The 20,233-nt window shown below is 34.5% G+C and overlaps 1 protein-coding gene across 2 annotated transcripts in view; it reads left to right on the top strand.

The window, feature by feature from the left end:
- Positions 1–1,663: 1,663 nt before the first annotated feature.
- LOC142352298 (protocadherin Fat 4-like) overlaps positions 1,664–20,233 on the top strand; it is a 103,732-nt gene continuing 85,162 nt past the window's right edge. Inside the window, exons 1-10 of one of the 2 annotated variants that reach the window (XM_075404825.1) lie at positions 1,664–1,748; positions 4,794–5,708; positions 8,061–8,216; positions 9,047–9,211; positions 10,121–10,369; positions 10,867–11,007; positions 12,521–12,664; positions 14,727–14,831; positions 18,843–18,979; positions 19,753–19,918. In XM_075404825.1, the coding sequence (XP_075260940.1) occupies positions 10,234–10,369; positions 10,867–11,007; positions 12,521–12,664; positions 14,727–14,831; positions 18,843–18,979; positions 19,753–19,918 (829 nt within the window). In that variant the 5' untranslated portion in view covers positions 1,664–1,748; positions 4,794–5,708; positions 8,061–8,216; positions 9,047–9,211; positions 10,121–10,233. The other variant, XM_075404824.1, reaches the window with a different exon arrangement.

Raw genomic sequence — 20,233 nt, 5'->3', positions numbered from 1 at the left:
AAATTTGTAATTAAAATATCAAAAATTTTCCAATAACATCACTACCGGTGCTAATAACCCAGATTGAAAAAGTGTAACTGGCCTCGCATCCCTATTCTATATGGAAGATCATTAGGGGAACATCCCCACAAATTTTCAGAGTCCAATGATGAAAATAACTTAAAGAATTGAGGGGTACCAGGTTTGGGGTTGCCCATTCTTTTGCAAATTCAAAATGGAACTTTTATTTACTTCAAATTGAAGTTCCAATTCTTTCCAAAGTATCTAGTTCACTTCAAATGGTCGCTCTCTAGTTTACTTCTAAATTTAATTTACTCCTTTCGACTTTGGCCTGATGCACAAATAAAACTTTGCTAAGTAAACGAAATATATCGACAGCTCAATATGCTTTTGTTCATGAATTTGTTTGTTTCAGATATATCACTCATCTCACTCCTATGGCGCCTTAAAAGCATTAACCGTTTAAAAAAGAACGCTTATTTCAAACACCTAATTAACTTGTCTAAGTTGACCTAATTTATCTAGCTTACTCGCCTTATCTGGTTATGACAAGTTCCTGCGTTGTACATTTTTTCCTGAAAAACATACGTCACTTAACTGAATATCAGTATCTTTTCCTTTTTTTTGTATCAACAAAATCCTTTCTTCTGTATGTTTTTTGCTATTCAGAAAACTTTTTTGAGTTTGCTGGAGTTTGATGTTAACAAACTTGATTTTTATGGGCCTATTCTTTGTTTGCATATATATTTAATTTTTATATTAAGATTTCAGATAAATCTGACTTTTGTCAGTCTTTTCTTTCTTAATGGAAAATATTTTTCCAATATCTTTTTTTTTCAATTAGTCATATTTCAGTCTATACTTCAAAATGCGTTCTTTGAGCAAAAATGATGAGAACTGGTCGGAATTTTTTTGTTCGCACATTACCGCGCCTCCTCGTCTAGAAATTGAAATTCAATTTTCTTAGTTTTCTTAACATGAATCAATTTTTATAATTTTACTCATGATTGCCATACGTTCATAAAATTGTAGTTGAAATTAGATTTTCAATACAGGATTTTATGATGCGAAAAACTATCTTCAAAATCATCTTCAGTTTGGCGAAGCGTGAAAAATTGCGACTATTTGACAATATTTTGTTTTCTCCAGTTTACACAGTAACACATAATCTCTACCATTGTTATATGTTCGGGTTTTGAACGATTTGCTATTGTACTTTTATCATACTTCTGGTTTTTATGTCCATAATTTGAACAGTTTCAAATTTATGGTTTTAATGAATAGTTGACTTTCGAGCTGAAGTGATCAGTAAGAGATACTCAAAATGGCGTCTTAACAAGTATCGGTGTTTCGTTTCTCAAACTTCTCGAGAAAATAGTTTTGCTTCAATGCTCACACAATTGTATCTTGAGTTTTTGAAAGCAAAACGACAATTAATCTAAAATTGGCCACTTAAAGAGTTATTGTTTTGTTGTTGTTTTTTCAAGTGGTGACAACTAAGTACCAAATTCTGTTGAGAAAAATGAGAAAAGATCGGATTGTTATCGCGTGCTTGAAAAACGATTAAAGGTTTTCTTGTCACTTTAAAAGCCGATGTTTACAAAAAAACTGAATATAAATGGTTATAAACCAAGTTTAAAAATTAATTTAACTTGCGGTCTAAATTGGTTATTGTTTGGAGCCCGTCTTGAAAGTGACGTCAGATTTTTGAAACGCCCTCATGAAAGAAAAACATCTCAACCAAATAAGTTAGTTTTTTACTCAAAGTTTTGTACTCGAAAACGTACAACTATTTTGTTAATGAAGCAATTGAAATGAAAACGAATTTGACGCTTTTCTGTATGATCAACTTAAAATCCATCTTGAAAAATTTTGAACAACTCCGTAACTGACTTTTGACTTCAGGTAAGACCTAATTTAAAATTTTAACTATAAAAATTTTGCTTAATTAGGAAGCTTGAACGTTACAATTGGACCGATATATAATCAATTTTTTAAACATTTGGAATATTATTTTGATATGATTATGATTGTTTTAATTTCGACTTTTCGAGAAGTTATCGATGTTTAAATATTAGTAAACATTGGCTGACGCTTAATAAAACAAAGGGTTGCTGATTTACGGAAAACGAAGGGTGACTGAAGCGTTTTGGTAGTCTAACGCCAAGAAATATGATCGATTTTGCGAAAGTAAGAGTTTTTTAAGCATAAAAAGCTGGAAAATTGAACAATTTAGGAAACTGGAAATTTTGACAGTCATTTTAAGATAGATGGATGGTACGCTCTTATCTAGATAAAACTGAAATTTTCTAGCTCCCAATATCTCGCAGAATGAATTAGAATGATAGATATTAAGGGTTTTATCTAACTTAAATTTTACTCATTTTAATTTAATCTCAGTCAATTTTTTCTCTTGACAGTTTTTTTATGTCAATCACTCATCCGCTGCAACCATAAATCTTAAGAGCGGTCATTTTCCTGTAGTTTGCCAGTACTTCCTTTCTTCCAGTTTTTTTGAAAAATATACCATGAAGGAAAGAACCGAAAGACGAATATGTGTCTTCTCGCCAACTGTTCGACCTTCAGATAGTACCGTCGACAATTTTAAAAACTTTTACAAACTAAAATTCTTCTTAGTCTTGTTGAGCATTTTTTTTTATTTTTTGCATTAATCAAGGCAAATAATACTTTGCGCAAGAATATAATTAATGTTTTGCATTTATAAGGGTTCCTTTAGCAGGAGTTAATTGCGATTTCGGTCGTTATATCAAAAATACTTTATTTTTGAGCTCGAAGCCCCATTATGATCAGATTTCTGTGTTTCGTCTCGGTTTTGAGGACATGGCCGCATTTCTATCTTGTGTTTTGATGCATCCCTTTGTTTCATCAAATGAAACATGAATGCCGATTGCAAACAACTTTTTGCTGTTTAATCATGTCAATTAAAATTTCGGGTTTAAAATTTCTGAAAAGCTTTCAGGAAGAAAAAGTTTAGATAATTTTTCCAATAGTTTTGCTCTCTTGTTCCCTTTCAGTGTCTTTTAAGTTCAATTTTCCCATAGTTAAATTGTTGTAAGCAGCAGTTTTATCCCGCATAGAATAATAGGTATGCACTTTAGGAGGCTCAAATTGAAGAAACATACTTGAACGTGGGTATCTGAAACCATTTTTTTTCTCTGAAGGTCTGAATATTACGTTGAAGCTACTACGTTTTGAATAGTTCAAACAAATTCAAATATTTTTGATGTAATGCACGGTTTAGGCAACTTATGATTATGAAGTCTGCACTAGTCTTTTTTGACAAAAAGTTCTCTGCTAGTTTACAAGGGATTGAGAACAAGAGCAACTGGAATGTTATGCGCAAATAATTGTTACGTGGCTTCCTTGGTTTTTTAATAAAGACAATTTTTCAAAATCGAGAAAAATTTTCTTCAAAAATTTTATGGCAGGCCTAGCAAAATAAATCAACAAATCAGTATCAAAAAAACCAGAGTAGCTATAAATCGAACAATAGAAGATCTCTTTTTTTATGCAAATGAGATCTGACAAATAAACAAAATCGACGGATGTGGGAGAGAATTTAAAAAAGAACAGTATAAATGATCAGTCTGGCTAATTACCAGTTATATATAGGTGAGCTCGATTAATTGATGTAATTTGTTAGTTTGATTTGGTGATCCCTTATGTAGTTTTTTTGGTAGATAATGAATTGCGAGGAAAAAAATTTTAAATATTTTCTTTGCAAGAATTATTGCTTTGGTCTGCGTTGGTTTTTTAATTGCAATTTTTGAAGAAATTCAAAAAGGAAAAAAAGCTCCGTTTTCTACGTGGTGTTGAATTTCAATATACAGTTCGATCCCGCTTCTTTATTCAAAATTCCCAGTAAAACTTTGAGCTGATTGTGGGATGTCATCAAGTTCTAAACTATATTCACTTTCCTTTCGAAAATTCTTCATAGTTTGCCTCGTTGGCTGTAAATTCGAGAGAATAAACTCTGCCTATCTCATAAAATTGTTAATGTTTTTCCTTCAAACAATTATTCAATAAGCGATAGCGTTATAGCCTGATTGAACATCGCGTAGGCGCCGAATTCCTCACCTTCTGCTATTAAAAAAAACAAATATCCACGAGGTTTTTGTCAGAGAATTTTTTGCTTTCTTCGGGATCCACCCGCTCCGCTCATAGTTGTTCCCCTGAGTCGTCTATTTCGAAGCAAATTTTAGCAATGTTAACGACACCTCTGCACACTCAGATCTTGTTCTGGTTTAAATGTGGACCTGGGTATTCCAGGCCTACGGTTGGGCTCGTTTATTGAGTAGAAAATAAAGGCCCAACTGATATTACGTTGTTGGTAAAAACGCGCGTTACTTTTTTGCCTTGTGGTGAAAGTGGTCGTATTTAGCACTTGAAAATATGCGCTATGTATGCCAGATTAATTTTTCGTACTAGTTCCGCTCTCAATACTACATCAAAGAAATATATGTCGTCTTGCTGGCCGATCTTTTTTTGTAAAACAGAACAGGAATTTTGTTCTGTTTCTTCAGTCACACTTTATAAACCGTTTGAGAAAAAAGTTTTTTAACGGCGAGAAATTTTTTGCTCTCGCTCGAATTTACTTTTATGGCTCCCTCATGTTAATCGGGAATTAATAAAATGAGATTTCTATGACAGCGTGGAACTCTCAATGAACTGTTATTTCCGCTGGCTAAACGTTTCCTGGTTTTGATCATAGAATATTTGTCCATACACATCAGTTTGAATCATCTTGTGTTTTAGTGATGTTTCTATTTTAGCTGGAAACAACTTGCCATGGACGAAAATGACATCCTCGAAGATTCCAACGACGAAAACTCTCGTGATGAAACGAAAGAAAAGAAACGAACAGCCCATTTCAGCAAAATAAATCACATTTTCCCTTGCCCATCTCTCTTCATTAATTTCTTTTTTATTATCCTAGTTTTACTTTTACTTTTCCTTATTTATAGTTTTTATTTTCTTCTCTGAAATATATTGTTTACTTTTATTTTTTCTCTGTTCTTTTTTCTTTACTTGATATTTTTATATACTTATGGTTTAGATATTTTTTCCTTTAACTTGAAATGTTAGCTAAGCTCTAATAAGCTTCTATTGAAGTATTAGACTTCGTTTTAAGTGATGTTTTATGTGAAATAAAGTTTCAGGAATTAAAACAATTTGCAGATGCCCGTGGACTTTTTCTTTTTCAAAATTTGAGGCAAGTATGATATTCTGTACAAATAAAAGACCATGAAATCTACTTCGAAACTAGCTAAACAACTCTATCAAGTCTCTCAAAAAATGTTTGCTTGTCTTGAAAGATTGATAGTAAGAAATTTAAGATCAAATTTAGACATAAGCTAAGTGCTGTCTAGCTGAGCTAAACAAGAAGAAAGCTGATTAAATTTTCACAATTTAATACATTTACAATTAGTTTCACTTAACGTACAGTTCATAGAATTAGTTTTTCAAGTTCGGAGATAAAAAATGGCAACAATTGCGCAACTTCTCGTGTGTGTATTTTTGTTTGTTAGGTGAGCATACGACTGGAAGCGTGAACTGCAATGCAGATGAATTCTTGTGTGGTTTCAACACCCTCACCAGACCTCAGACAGTTAGAAGTGCATGTCTAGCCAATTCTTCGCTTTGTGACGGGAAAAACGACTGCGGGGACTACAGTGACGAGTATAACTGTAAGTTTGCTATGATCACCCAACAGCACTAAAATACAGCTGTGAGTGATTTTATAACTAGCTATAACATCTACCTAAATTTAAATTTAAAAATAATCTTTTTTATGAAACTCGTGGTCGACCAAAAGATCATTTCCTCAAATTACTCAACACTCAGCTGCAATTTGTTCCAGGTTGAGTCTTTCTTAATCGAGATACTAATTTATCTGTAAAGGAACCCACACACTCGGGCTTTCATTTTGCGTTTTAATGATTCCGGACAATAAAGTGTTCAAATTCTTCGCAAAAATATCCATTCAATTGTGTATGTAGGTTGGCTCGCTTATGCAGGCATCGTATAAGTGCGTATACCTCTTGAAGCAAAATTAGAGCCTTGCATGTAGATCAACTTGACACGTTATTTCCGTAGAGGAAATTTCCTTTTCTTTCAGTAGATAATACAAAAGGCCTTCAGCCAAAAATGTTCAAATTCTGCGTAGAAATACACCCTCGTGAACATCTTATTTTTGTATACAGTCTGAACCAATTGATTGATACTTCTTTTTAACACCACGCGTTTTTACTAAAAAAAATAAAATTTTGACATTAAGAAACGCCGATTTCAAAGATTTTGCCTCAATAATGTTCTTGCTTAGATATGAAATTGAGAGATAAAGAGCAAGAAGGAATTAACGAACACGCTAACGGAGGTTACTCACAGGGTAAATCAGCGTTGAATCAGTCCAAAGACCTTCTGTTTTTTTCCTGGAAGGCCCGTACTCTGTTCATCTCCCAGTTAGCAGCGCCTAATCTTGGTTTTCGCGTAAAGTTCATAATGAAAAATAAAATGTATAACCTACTTTCCATCCACAAAATTTGCTTTATATGCGATTCCAACTTCTGTTTGGGTACTTGTAACTGAGCTGAGTGGATTTTGTAGTAATTACTTTAAGATAGCTTAAATATAAAGAGCTTATATATTACTGAAGTATATAACAGATACCAGCTATGAAAGAAAGGCATTTTGCTGCTCAGTTTTTATTTCAGCGCTTGAGTGTTTTTTTCAAAAGCTTTAAGTTGAATTAGCCGGTATGAATGCAATGACCAAAAGCTCTCTTGATATGCAATGTTTCTCTTGATATGCAATGTTTCAGAACTGAATTGTTTTTTTTTACTATTAAAATATGCTGGTTACCGCTGAAAAACACTCTGAGGAACTATTGCAGAAGCTTTTTAGCTACAATGTTTTAATGTAAGTTATTTTCGTGATCGTTGAATTGTAATAATGACGAAAACGATATAGGCGTGAAAAAAAGTGCTGACTAGAGTTCATTAAATTCAGAGAATTCGACATCGCTATAAATATTGTTTCGAAGTTTCGTAAATTATCAATAACGTACGCAATTAGTATACGAGGTCATTGATATAAAGTTTCTTTACAAATGACAGTTTTTTTTCTCAATTTTTGAGTAATTATCTTAACAAATTGTCGGTGTTATCTAGTTCTTAATTTTCATCAACATTCATAGCAATTCATGAGTTTAACCATTTTGTAAAATTTTGGAATAGCTGTAAATTTTGAAACAAAAATGAGCTCCAAACGTTCATTTATATGAAAAATATTGGTAATAACTATGTTTTGTAGTAAAGTTAAATTATGTGCAATAACGAACAAAACTGACCGCTGTTCTGTTTTTTTTTTACAAAATATGTTTTTAGAGAAGAGAAAAAATTCAAGAGCACAATTCTCGACAACCAATGGGTGTTAAAGGATTATTTTTTGAGTTATATCAAGTACTATACTATTATTTAAACTAATCTGCCGGACATTTTTTGCATTGCAAAACAGAAACATAGTATTATTTTGTCTGGAGAGAATAAATTCTTAACTTTTTGCTGATTTTTTTTCTCCAGAATGAGATGCTTTAACGTGAATAAATGAAAAGAAAATGACATAAATAATAGAAACTAAGAGTGGTCGCTGAATTTCCAGGAGTGTTTTAAGATGATATACAAAATGTCGTGATTCTATGCTGACAAAAAAATTTGTTCTGACGAAAATCATTTGAAAATAGAACTATTTGCTTTTACATTTGACTCAGATTTGTATCTTTATCTTAGTAATATCATAAAGAATCCATCTCTATTTTATATGAAAAAAAGTTTACTTTTAAAATAGACTCCTACAAAAAGCGCATCCGAAAAAATTTAAATCAGTACTTATGTTTTTTGGAATAGATGACAAAGGAAATCGGAATCACTGTTGAAAAGTTTTGACATCAACCACCATTAGACAGGCGTGACCCAGTAGTTAATATTAGCAAACAAAATCGGAATTAAAATTGCTCGCAATTTTTTTTAATTGTGTTTTAGGTTTCTCAGGCACAAATCAGTACGCGTGTTACTATGACGACGGTGCAGGTACAGTTTACAATCCAGGCACCAATGTCCCCGTGTCCTCTACCTGTGACGGTGTGAACGACTGTCTCGCAACCACAACACAAGTCAGATTCAGAGACGAATTGGGATGTAAGGCTAACCTATTAATATATATTACCTTTTATCTTGAATCAACTGCGAAAAACAAAAGGCTGCCAATTTTGTCAAGTTGACGACCATTAGCAATTTTTGGAAACTGGGAAAGAACCAGGTACTGCTATAACTCCATGCAAAAACGTTGCAAAGGTATTTAAAAAAAGTTCTAAATGTCTGTCATCATTGAACCACATACGTTTATTGGATATTTTTTGGATATATTTTTAGTTTCGTGTATTGATGTTGAATTTGTAAATAGTGATTAAATCAACGCACTGAAAAAAATGCGTTTATTCAAATTTTTACAAGTTGGCAACAATGAACAATTACCAAGAAATGTTGGTGTTCTTGGCGAGATGTTCCAAGTCTTACTATAAGACGTCAAGATCAAGCATGTCTTATCAAGGTGTACCAAACTTCGATTCAAGGTGGAATAATCATGGAACATTGTCAAAATGAAACGACTGTGAAAACTCTTTTAAATTGTGAAGCTTAGTTCTGATGTTTACCACGCTCTCGTTTGTTCACACATGCTAAAGAAAACAGAAATTTGCTACAGAATAAGGGAGGGAAGGGTTGTTTTGCAGAGATCTCTGAAATATAAAACAGACCCAAGTTGATAGGAAAGTTTTCCAGAATTATAACTTCTATTGTGACATATGTCTTAATACGAAGTTATAATTCTGCAATATTTACCTATCAACTTGGGTCTGTTTTATATTTCAGAGATCTCTGCAAAACAACCCTTATAAGTTAAACAACAATTATAAGTTTTAATTTTTTCCTGTTTATACTCATGAAATTAGTGCCTATTTTGTTCGCAGGTACTGACGGTACCACAACATGTACGAACTCCGAGTTCGCGTGCCGAGATACAACTGGCACTATAGTGCAGTGTCTGGACTATGACACTTACGTGTGCAATGGACAGAATGACTGTGGACAATACGGGGGAGCCAATCCCTGGCACTACCAGGATGAGGCTGGATGTTAGTTTAAAAGCAGATTAAAAGTAAAAGGGAGGATAGTATTCAACTGGATAATGCCATCTCGCAACGTTGAAAAAACAAAAATCGGATCTATTCTGCCCCCCCCCCCCCCCCCACCCCCAGCTTAGTGAGCATAATTTTTTTATGACCCTCAGGCGCACGTGCTAATTTCTTACATAGTAACGTGCTATATAACAACATATAATTTGTAACTGGGGGTCATAAAAAACACTGGGGGGGGGGGTGCGAAACAGAATAGATCCCAAAAATCATACGTGTGTATGATGTTTACTTCTCGGATGTAGTTGATTTCTTCTGCATCTGCAATCCCCCTACTTAACGCCAAGTCAATATCAGTACTGGGCAAGTCAAATTCCAAGTCTAGGTATCAGTAATCAGTACTGATTCAGAGCTATGCTCATAACACATTTAAGACTTGTCAGACTTGAATACTTTTCATGAGCAATGAACAAATACCCCTCCCCCCTCCAGCCATCCACCAAAAATGTAATAGTAATATGCTCTATCTATAGTAAAAAATCTTCCCCCTTTATGGTACCAACTGTTATTTTATTATGGCTAGCTCGACCTCACTAAACAAGGATCTATTCTGCCCCCCCCCCCCCAGTGTTTTTTATGGCCCCCCGTAACAAATGTTGTGATGCTGTAGAGCACGTTACTATGTAAAAATAATGCACGTATACATAAAACATATATTCCCACTAAGCTGGAGGGGGGGGGGGGGGACGTAACAGATCCCTAAATAATTTTATTCATGATTAAATTGGAGAGCGCATCCATTTTTCACTTACCCTTTTTTGCCGTAGAGGAAAAGTAGCAAACACAGTCGGGTTTTAAGTAAACGCTTAATAACGCAGGAAGCAATTACAAATGAACATCGTTTTCAAGGTTCTTCAACCTGCAGTAAAAGCGAGTACCTCTGTCCAACATCTGGCACGTGTGTCAAAGCCGACGAGTCCGGAACTACTAAAGTGTGTGATGGTGTGAACGACTGCGAAGACATGGCGGATGAGTTAGGGTGCAATAGTAACTGTGGGGTGACTGAGTTCTACTGCGGGGGGACCAACTGCACTTCCCACGTGTGTGATGGCAACAATAACTGTGGGGAATTATTTCCTTATAAGGATGAAATTGGATGTACGTATTCAACTTAATACCTGTTGTTAAACGTCGTTTGAGAAAGTCGTCACTTGATATTTTTATTGTGATCACAAACACAGAATTGAAGTTCATGATGTTCAAAATTAGTTCAGAATTGTAGACCAAATTTATCATGAAATTGCTAATTACGTTAGAACAGAATTCTGGCCCTAAAATAAATCATAATGAAAATTTTATGAATACCTGTTGTTAATAAAAGCACAGGAACTGAAATTATTTCTAACAAAATAAAGTCAATTTTTAATCGCTTTTCTATCGTTATCGTAGTTTTATAAGAAGTGATGATGTCGAAAACAACAATTTACCGACAGCTTGTAAATGTTTAACCATAAGTTAATATCTTATGAAATTATAATAATTTATAATTTATGAACTATATTACGGTAATTTAATAATATGGTTCCGGAAAGTTAAGTCCTCTAGGTTTGCAAAAAAATGATGGATCATTTGCTCTAACACACGTGCACTTTTAGGTTATAACTCTGGCACAGAATGTGGAGGTACTTCTGACAAGAGTTTGTTCCAGTGTGTCACTGACAACACAATCTGTCTGGCCGAGAGTGATCTCTGCGACTCAGAGAATGACTGTGACGACCACTCCGACGAAAAGAACTGTAAGTTTCATATCATTTCCCTTGAGGCGCTGAGGTGTGGCCGTTGCCGGCAATAAGTACTAAAAAATTATTTTTTGAATTGCTTTCGGCTCCTTTTGCTGGTAAAAAAAACATCGTCCTCACATATTCAGTTGCTATTGTTGACATTTTGCTGTCATATTTTATAAGTAAACTTAATGTCAGAGAAACGTATCTTAGTTTTTTGCTCTTAAGCGTCAACGATTTGTTCTTTAATGCTAACTTTTTATTTTACTCTATATTTGCAAATTGTTATGTAGAAAAAGGAGTGGCGATAAAAAAGAGTAATTTTATTACCGTTGTTATCAACAGAAGAAAAGTCAAAAATTTTCATCTGTTGAAAAAATGTTTTATATAAATGTTTTTTTCAACGCATGAAGGCTCAAGTTTTCCAGCTACATATTAACATACCTAACATATCAAAAACGTTGTTTACTGGTCTAATAAATAAACTACCCAATAGATACTAAAAGTAATCAAACAAGGGACACAGAAAGATCTTATTCTCCGAAACAACCTCTATAATGACTGGAACCACTACTAATGCTAATGTTTCTCCAGTTAGCGTCACACATTAAGAACATGGGCCAGATCGTTTTAACAACTTCTACTTCTGCTGTAAATTTGGCCAGCAATGGTCGAGAAAATCAAAAAAACCTTGTGGCATCAATCGGAAATTAATTGTACCAGGCACTTAATCTTTCTGCTCCCTTACGATAGTTTGTTTGCTTATAGAAAGTACCTATTAACGTTCAAAAATTAGTAACATCATCTTCAGGCAACTTTTTTGTGTATGCTGAAAACAAAATTATAAGTATATAATAGTTTACATCCCTGCCGACTACCCTAGTCGATCTCTCAATTTCATGAAGAGACAATCTATTCAAATTAGCGTCGATAGTGACTTAAACTAAAAATTCGAGAACACGTGTCGAATTCAAACCAAAATCTATTTACGAGTCATTTTTTTTCATAATCCAAATCACATTTCCCCTGAAATATAAAATTTTATTGTCAATAAAGCTTCATGTGCATCTCAATTATTTAAAAATAAGCAAATTTTTATCACACTTTTTGAAAGATAAAATATTGTACTGAGGCTAAATCAAAACTCGAAGTCGATTTGAACTCGAGAACTGTATATTCAATTTGAGTCAATGTCGAGTTCGCCGTTTAATGCCGGGCCAAATTGAGCACAAATAATGAAGTCGAGGTAAAATGTTTTCAGGCCAACTAACGGTTGAAGACCTCTTTATAAGTCGATTACTTAATTAGAAAAACCGGGTAAGGTGTAAGGGAAGTGTTGTATCTTATTTTTGCTAATTATAAATGAGATGTGAATTGTGAATTAAGTCCTTGTTTTCCCGTAAGGATCATGTATGATTTCCTAGGTTTCATGCAAGGATCCATCTAAGAAATACGTTATTATTTGTATAACATCATATATGATCATTGTATGAAAACCAGGAAGTGGCGAATCGGGTATTCTATTTAGGCGAAAGCAACTGTGGCCTGACTCAGTTCACGTGTGACACTACATTGACCAGTGGGTGGATCTGTCTGAACAATGACAGTCTCTGTGATGGTCTAGCTAACTGCAACTCATCCTCCGCTGGCAACTACAATGATGAACTCGGATGTAAGTTGGAACTGTTTTTTTTAACAAATTGTACCTGATTTTAAAATTTTTATTTTTTTTTACAAATTTACTCTTAATTTTAAAATTTTAATTCCTCTTAATTTTAGTTTTTTTCCTACAAATTAAGATTATTTTGACAATTGCTATTTTTGCAAACTGTGACTATCTTTAAAATTATTATTTTCGCAAATTGTGGCCATTTTCAAATTATTATCTTCACAAATTGTGTTTATTTTTCAAATTGTTATCTTTACAAATTGTAACTATTTTATGTAACTTCTGTAAATAATTTTTTCTTCTATCGAGAAAAATATTCCAATAGACATTTTCCTGTGAATACTTTTACATTGATTAGTCAAAACCATTCGATACAAAAAAATGGCAATACCTTGGAGCAACCTCGAAGCAATAAACATTCTTTGTCTGTAAACTGACTTCTGTAACAGATTTACTTAATGTAAGCGAATCATGGCCTTTCCATTTTGTTGAAACAGTAAAAACTTTCAAATGAAAAAAATTACCCCTAAAATAAAATTGATAAAATTTTCTACCATTCGTGATCAAACTCATTTCTTCAGGTCACGTTAATCAAAACTGAACTTGTGGTATTTTTCCTGCTTCCTTGTTTAACTCCGTCGTCGTTAATTAGTATTGTTTAAAAAATAAGCGGAATTTGAGAAAAATTTACAGAATGTTGTGTAATGTTTCCTGTTTACAGTATTAGGCCTCGACTTAAGAACAGAAACCTAAAATCTACGGAGGGGTTTTTTACTGTCTAGAATTTCACTGTCCAGCACCCTACCCAAAGACTACAAAGACCAGCAAATGTCGTATTATGCATGGTTTCCCTTAGTAGTCTAGACCTCGACTTCTGAAAGGACTTTAAAACTTTATTGGAGAGGGTTCGGGGGGGGGAGGGGGGAGGGGGGTCAATATTGAATAATATTGGGGGGGTCAATAATGCCCGAAATGATATCCAGCAGCACAATTAAATGGAAAGCTCAAGCTTAACTCTTCATCAGTCGCCCGGGTCGAGGTGTCACCACTAAAAATCGCTAAACGATGTAAGATTTGCTGTGAATTTGAATAAAAAGTGTAAGATTTGCGCTCAATGCGATGAATGAAAAAAACTTTTAAGCGGTGAAAAAGTTTTAGCCAACGCTTTTGCGGTGAAAAAAAATTCACCGCTAGAAATCGCTTAAACGGTGATGTTTTTACAATGATTTACCATGTAATGGCACGTGCTCTGTAAATGGGGGCGCATAAAGTACTTGGGGGGGGGGCATAAACGAAAAAGATATGCGGTGAAAAAAAATTCAGAGATACAGGATGTGGTGAAAAAAAAATTTTTTCACCGCTATTCACCGCTAATCTTACCATATTTTTCTTTAACAAACCTCGACCCGGGCGAGCATGATCTACTCATACCTTTAATAGGAATGCAGTCTTTTTTACACAGAGCCTTGTAAAAACCTAACTTGCTTTTAGGTGGGTGGCGTTAAAACAAGCCGATAGGCAAGCAAGCAGAATTTTGAAAATGAGGTCAAGTAAGCCGACAAATTTTGGGATACCGGTATTTTAAGTTGCCCCTGGCCCGCGATAACTGGCCCGCGATTTCCGGATTACATCCCACAGCGGATGAGAGGCATGGCCATGGACAGCGGTCCGCTGAGGCCCGTACACACTAGATGTCTGAAATTGACGTACTTTTGTTTCTTTGGCGCATTGGAATACATTATGCACTATAATACTACGCGCAGTATTGATTGTAACGGCTAACAATGTATTATTTCTGATAGATTACATAACTATTACATAACTTTCGGCTTGTTTTTCTGTCGGCTTACTTTTAATTCGGCTTCCTTTGCATTCGCCTTGCTTTTAAACGAAAGAACAATCATGCATAATCGAAAATGGAATATATGAAAAATGGAAGAAATGGCCAGAACCAAGTGCGAGAAATTTTTGATATTTTCTTGTTAAACTAACAGTCGTAAGAAAGATGTCTGAACTTTTTTTGTCAAAGCTTATAAATGGCAGTTATCTATTTGATTACTTTCAGGTAGTACGTGCGGTGTCACCCAATTCAGATGTTCAGACAACACTTGTGTCACTGGGGTCTGCAACGGAGTCAAAAACTGTCCCTTCTTGGAAGATGAAGCCAACTGTAAGATATCAAGAAATTTTTTAAATCAAATTTTTAATTTTGAAACTGATTTTTGTACATTGTAGTTAAACTAAACATCATGAAAAAAACAGAAAAATCTTCCGTTGATTTCAGGACTTTTGTTGATATTATAGACCATAGTTTAGTATTGAGAAGGAGGCTAACTTTCTAAAAACTTCAGCCATTGACTTCAGACAAAATGTTGTTGTCTGTATGATTCAAATTTCAACTTGACCTTTGAAACGGCCTCTCGTTGTTATCTCGTGAAATTAGATCGAAACAATCTCGTTGTGGTGTCTGTTCTTGAAAACTGAAATAAGGGAGAAAACGCGAAAACATGCAGTTGAACAGCCATGTGGCCAGCAGTGCGATGCTATCTACTTTTCTCTTAAGGTTCAACTTATTTGTAGCAAATCTATATGACTGAAAACTGAACTTTGACCTTTGGTCTATGTGTAGTGACTTTTGAAACGATCGCTTATTTCAACTTTTCGGCACACGCTTCATGCCCCGAAGCTGTAAACCAACCAGCAGCGTGGTGTAACGAAAGAACATTAAACTGATGTTCTGTAGGTAGTGGGATAAAATTCCCCTAATGGTAAAATTTATTTGAGATAAATTTTTAAGTTATCGATGTGGCTGTGAGAGATTACATTGTCATGCCTGATATGATTTTAAAAATTATTAGCCGTTTAGGCAATGAAGAATACTTGAAAAAGAAACAAGATCGCCCGAGATAAAACAGTATGCTATCCTACTTTTAGATAATCTAATACCTTACCAAATTTCCCTATCTATCTAATCAGACTTTATGTAATTTTCGTGTACGTCTTAATTGGTCGTAAACGTTGTGTTAAACCGAGGCTGATTAATGTTTTTGCATGTCATCATATACTACTTAAAAACAAAATTGGATGCCTCCAGTGTTTCTAAAGCAGTCCGGAAGTCACTCCAAGAAGTTACACACATAACTTAGCAAGAATAAACTTGTCATATTTCACATGTGTCCTAAAACAAGAAAGATATCATTAATCATGCAGTCCAGGAATCTAAAGAAGAAAAAATGAGAAAATTACAAAAAAATATAGAAAAACACTGAAAAATGACAAAATGTGTGGAATTCACCTTTAGGAAGTGCTGTTCAAAATGAAAGTCAATAGTAAGTCGAGCTACGATGAAAAACTATGGAGCTAACAATTGAGTGCTAAAAATGATACGTAGAGAAATTGGCAATATTACAAAATATATCATTCAAAAAACTGACAGTGGAAACATTTTATTTTTAATATAATTTTTTGTTTTGACAGGCAAAATGATTCATTAGTGCTTTTTCAGATCTCATCAAATAAAATTTTTTCGTCTGCATATTTTGTGGTTTTTTACGATGACTTTCTTGATCTTGCTTGGTTTTTCAAGTGGAATGTTTTTCACAGAACCCAGTTAGTTTATGAAAGACATTAATTGGTACGCAAATACTTATATGGTTATCAAAAAAATCGTTTCTTATATCCGGTTGACGTGAGCAGGGACGATAATGATGTACAAAATTAGATAAAGGTCCGCTGCCCAATCTCAAAATTAAGTCGAGCGATGAGCAGAAATAAAATTACTATTGTTGTCGAGACGATGCGGAAATGCTTCTGAGAACATCACTTTTCGTTTAAAACTTCTTGTTTTAAAAATTGCGGAGATTTTTTTTAAAAGATACAAAACCACTAAGTGAATACATAATTTAAAATTTTTCTGGTGTATATTCTTTTAAAATTAAGACAATGAACCACAATAATTTATGAAATAAAATTTTGATAACAAGCAGTAAAAAAGAAAGTGACCTAAGAGTGCCTAATCACAGGATATTTTCGGAAAATTGATTCTTGGATAAAATTCCAAGCTGAAAACAGTAAAAAAAACTATCGGTTCAAACGAAGACTTTGCTGCTGGAGCAACTTAGTGAAAAATATTATTCTCGAACAAAATGAAAAACGTGCTTAAAAATAGATAGCACTTTTGCATGATGAATGATATTATTGGAAATGTTAGATTTTAGTCTCTAATATACTTAATTGCTCTCAAACGAAGTTTGTAGCAATTATATTAGTCCTGTCGGTCTTTTTAAGCAGTTTTTCGCTTGACCGTTTTTTCGTCTGACGCTTTTGACTTTTCCTCCTCGGAAACGAGATAAACAGGTAGCGCCCAGCGGGTATTAAGTGCTCTTAGAGCCTTTCATCTCTGTTTCAGCTCAAACTGTTTTGGAGACGTATACTTATGGTGTGAAGGACGGTTCTTAGAGGTTGAAGACACCCCCACTGTTGAACCCCCCACTATTGCCCTCACCGCCCCCACCAAGCTGTTGCCCTCCGCCACCCCACTGATGCCCCCTCCTCCCAATCAGCCCCCCGGTGCATCATTCCTCCTCCCCCCGCTCCCGAACAACCGATCGCTAAAACACGCAATTCTATACTAATTTTCACAATTTTTTCGACTATTTTTTGTCACTATTCGAGTATTTTCAGCCCTATGTGTCAAGAAACCTGCTCTAGGGTTTTATTATAGTTTACTCCATAGTTTCTAGCAGTGGAATGGTTTTAACGTTTTAACATCACAATTTTTAGCATTTTTTGAAAAAACGTGCAAAATTTTTCAATTTTCTGAACTTTTATATTTATTATCCACGTCTTTCCAGACGCAGGGGCCAGAAAACGTACTAAAGGATTTGACAATAAATTACTGAAAAATTAAATGTACCATGGAATAGTTTTCAATTTTTTAAAATGACCAACTTTATCACAATTTTTGTTAAAACTTGCATTGTTTTTCAAGTTTTTTGAAAATTTTTGTCGGTTTTTAAGTTTCTCCAGCCTCGAAAGCCAATTAACCTCCTCTAGGGTTTAATTATAGGTCATTGCATAGCTCATAGAAGTAGTGGAATGTTTTCAAGATTTTTATATCAGCGATTTTTGAAAATTTTTTGCAATTTTTCAAGTTTTTTCAATCTTTTTGAATTTTTGATCATTTTCCGGCACCAGGGTCCTAGGGACCTCCTCAAGGCTTGATGATAAGATGTTGTATAGTTTTAAGAGTTAATGGAATGGTCATCAATATTTAATTACTCTAGCTTTAGCACTTTTTTGATAAAATTTAATTTTTATCAAATTTCTGGAAAATTGTTATCATGTTCCAAGTTTATGGATCTTCATGAGCCAGTGAAACGATTTAAAGCTTGGCATAGGGATACTTGATAGTCTCTTGAGATGATGAAATAGTTTTGAAGATTTTAATATCATGAATTTTAGCAAGATTTTGTTAAAATTGCGATTGTTTTCGAAATTTTTGAATAATTTTGTCCTTTTCTGAGTTTAACGATCATTAGTGGCCAACGAAGCTTTTCAAGTCTTGCAGATGGGTTACTTGACTTATCTCCAGAGACATAAAATAGTTCGGAACATTTTTGCTGCGAAATCTGGAAGCTTTTCTTTTTAGTTTTGTAAAATTTTTGAAAATTTTTAAAATATCAGTTTTTTTATTTGATTTATTTACTAACAAAGCCAGAAAACTAAAAGTTGCAGAGTCGAATCAAGCTGAAGCTAGGCTCACTAAACCCTGGTTAGCTACTGACAAAGCCAACGGCTCGCCGGTCGTTTGAGAGCAATTCGCACGACGTTAGTCGGTTATGTTTTATTGCTAAAAAAATGTTTGAGTCTATTTTTTAGTTTGTTTTGCGTCATATTACACTTTCTTTTAGTGTTATTTTTTATCCCTAATATGAGATTTTTCTGCAATGCGATACTTTTAAACTTGTCTGCACAAACTTTTAACTGTACTTTTCCTCTCTAAACCATAATTTTAAACAAATTTCTTGTGTGTATTAGCGGTAATTAAAAGTGTTCTTTCTAACTCAAGAAAGCTCTTGAATGGTCCATCGGCGTCAGTTTCGTTTTTTTTTTCAAAAATTGTGCTCCGATGTCAATGTGTTAACAATTGGTTACTTAAATAAAATATGTTCAACTTAAGGTGACGATTCGTGCCAATCTGACGAGTATGTGTGTCCGGTGACTGGTCGGTGTGTTCAATTAGACGTCCCTTACGCTCTCAGTGCCTCGATTGCCAGTAAAGTGTGTGATTGGTCAAACGACTGCGGAAACTACCAAGTAAGTCTATCGCGTCATTCTATCACTTCTCAATCAAAAAAATACTTTTTGCATATTTTTAAGGGTTATCGATCGGTTGTAGAAAAGGATCAAATAACCTTGAAATTGATAACTCTTATCTCTTCTGATTAATTCCGATACCGAATCTGTTTCTCGTGAAATATCTTGTAACAACGCAACTGTGATATATTAGCTAACTGCATATACTGCTAAAGGATTACAGCGTTGAGGACTCGAAACTACATCTCCTGAACCTCGTCCAGGCACGGTTCCGTTGCACCAAAGCTCTAATCAAGTTACAACGTTGTTAGCTTCATATACCACAAACTGAGGGTTATTACACTCTTCAATGTTCCCACTCGATTTGTTCCGACTCGTACCACTTGAAGCATCCTGAATCTATTTCAAACAACCCTCCCGGGTTTCCATTATGGTTCTATGACACGCAATTTTCCGCAAAAATCATATTCGACCTTGTATGGCAAGCAATTTTTGCAGTAGTCAATTTGGGCACAATGGAATGCATCATTCGACTTTCCTGATTTTGGGCTCATTGACCCACAACCAGCTGACTTCTGATGAGACTTTGTTCAGACTCCGTCCAGACTTCCGTGCGTTCTTGTGGCCGCCAGTGTCTGTAATTTCGGTCCGCGAAAGCTATGTTCTCAAAGTGTGTTTTGACCAGAGGTCATTTTGGTTAGGGGTTTCGACATGGATCTTTTCCGTCGCTTGAGGAGCTCAAAATCAATTAATTGAGCTTTCTTTACAATTAGGATGAGTATCAATGTGACGCAGAGTGCTCCTCAGCCAGTCCCTTCAAATGTGGCAACTCCTCCACTATCAAGGCATCCGGATCCCAGTGGTGTGTGGCCAGTGCCTCCATTTGTGACCAGAAGAACGACTGTGGACCAACTTACGCATACTCTGACGAGGACGGATGTTAGTGTGAACTAATTGAGAGAGAAAGATTTGAAGAAAAAACTGGTCAATCAACTTTCAGTTGCGCGTCATAGAATTTTCTTGTTTATCATTAAAAGATTCATAAGTGGGCCTAAATATATACTTTTTACAAAAAAATAGTTACAACTAACATAAATTACAACAACACCTCCCCTAACTTCAAGAAAATAAGGAAATTCGGAATTTAATTATGGAATTTTTATAGGCAGGGGGCGTTTAAACCCCTTTGCTGTGAATTGTATTCTTATAAAAATTGACATTATTGCTTTGATTATGTGCAGAACGCTAGTTAAC

The sequence above is a fragment of the Convolutriloba macropyga genome, chromosome 13 (genome assembly GCF_964194025.1).
Source record: "Convolutriloba macropyga chromosome 13, txConMacr16.3, whole genome shotgun sequence".
Lineage (NCBI taxonomy): Eukaryota > Metazoa > Xenacoelomorpha > Acoela > Convolutidae > Convolutriloba > Convolutriloba macropyga.
This window is presented reverse-complemented; position numbering and strand designations above follow the sequence as displayed.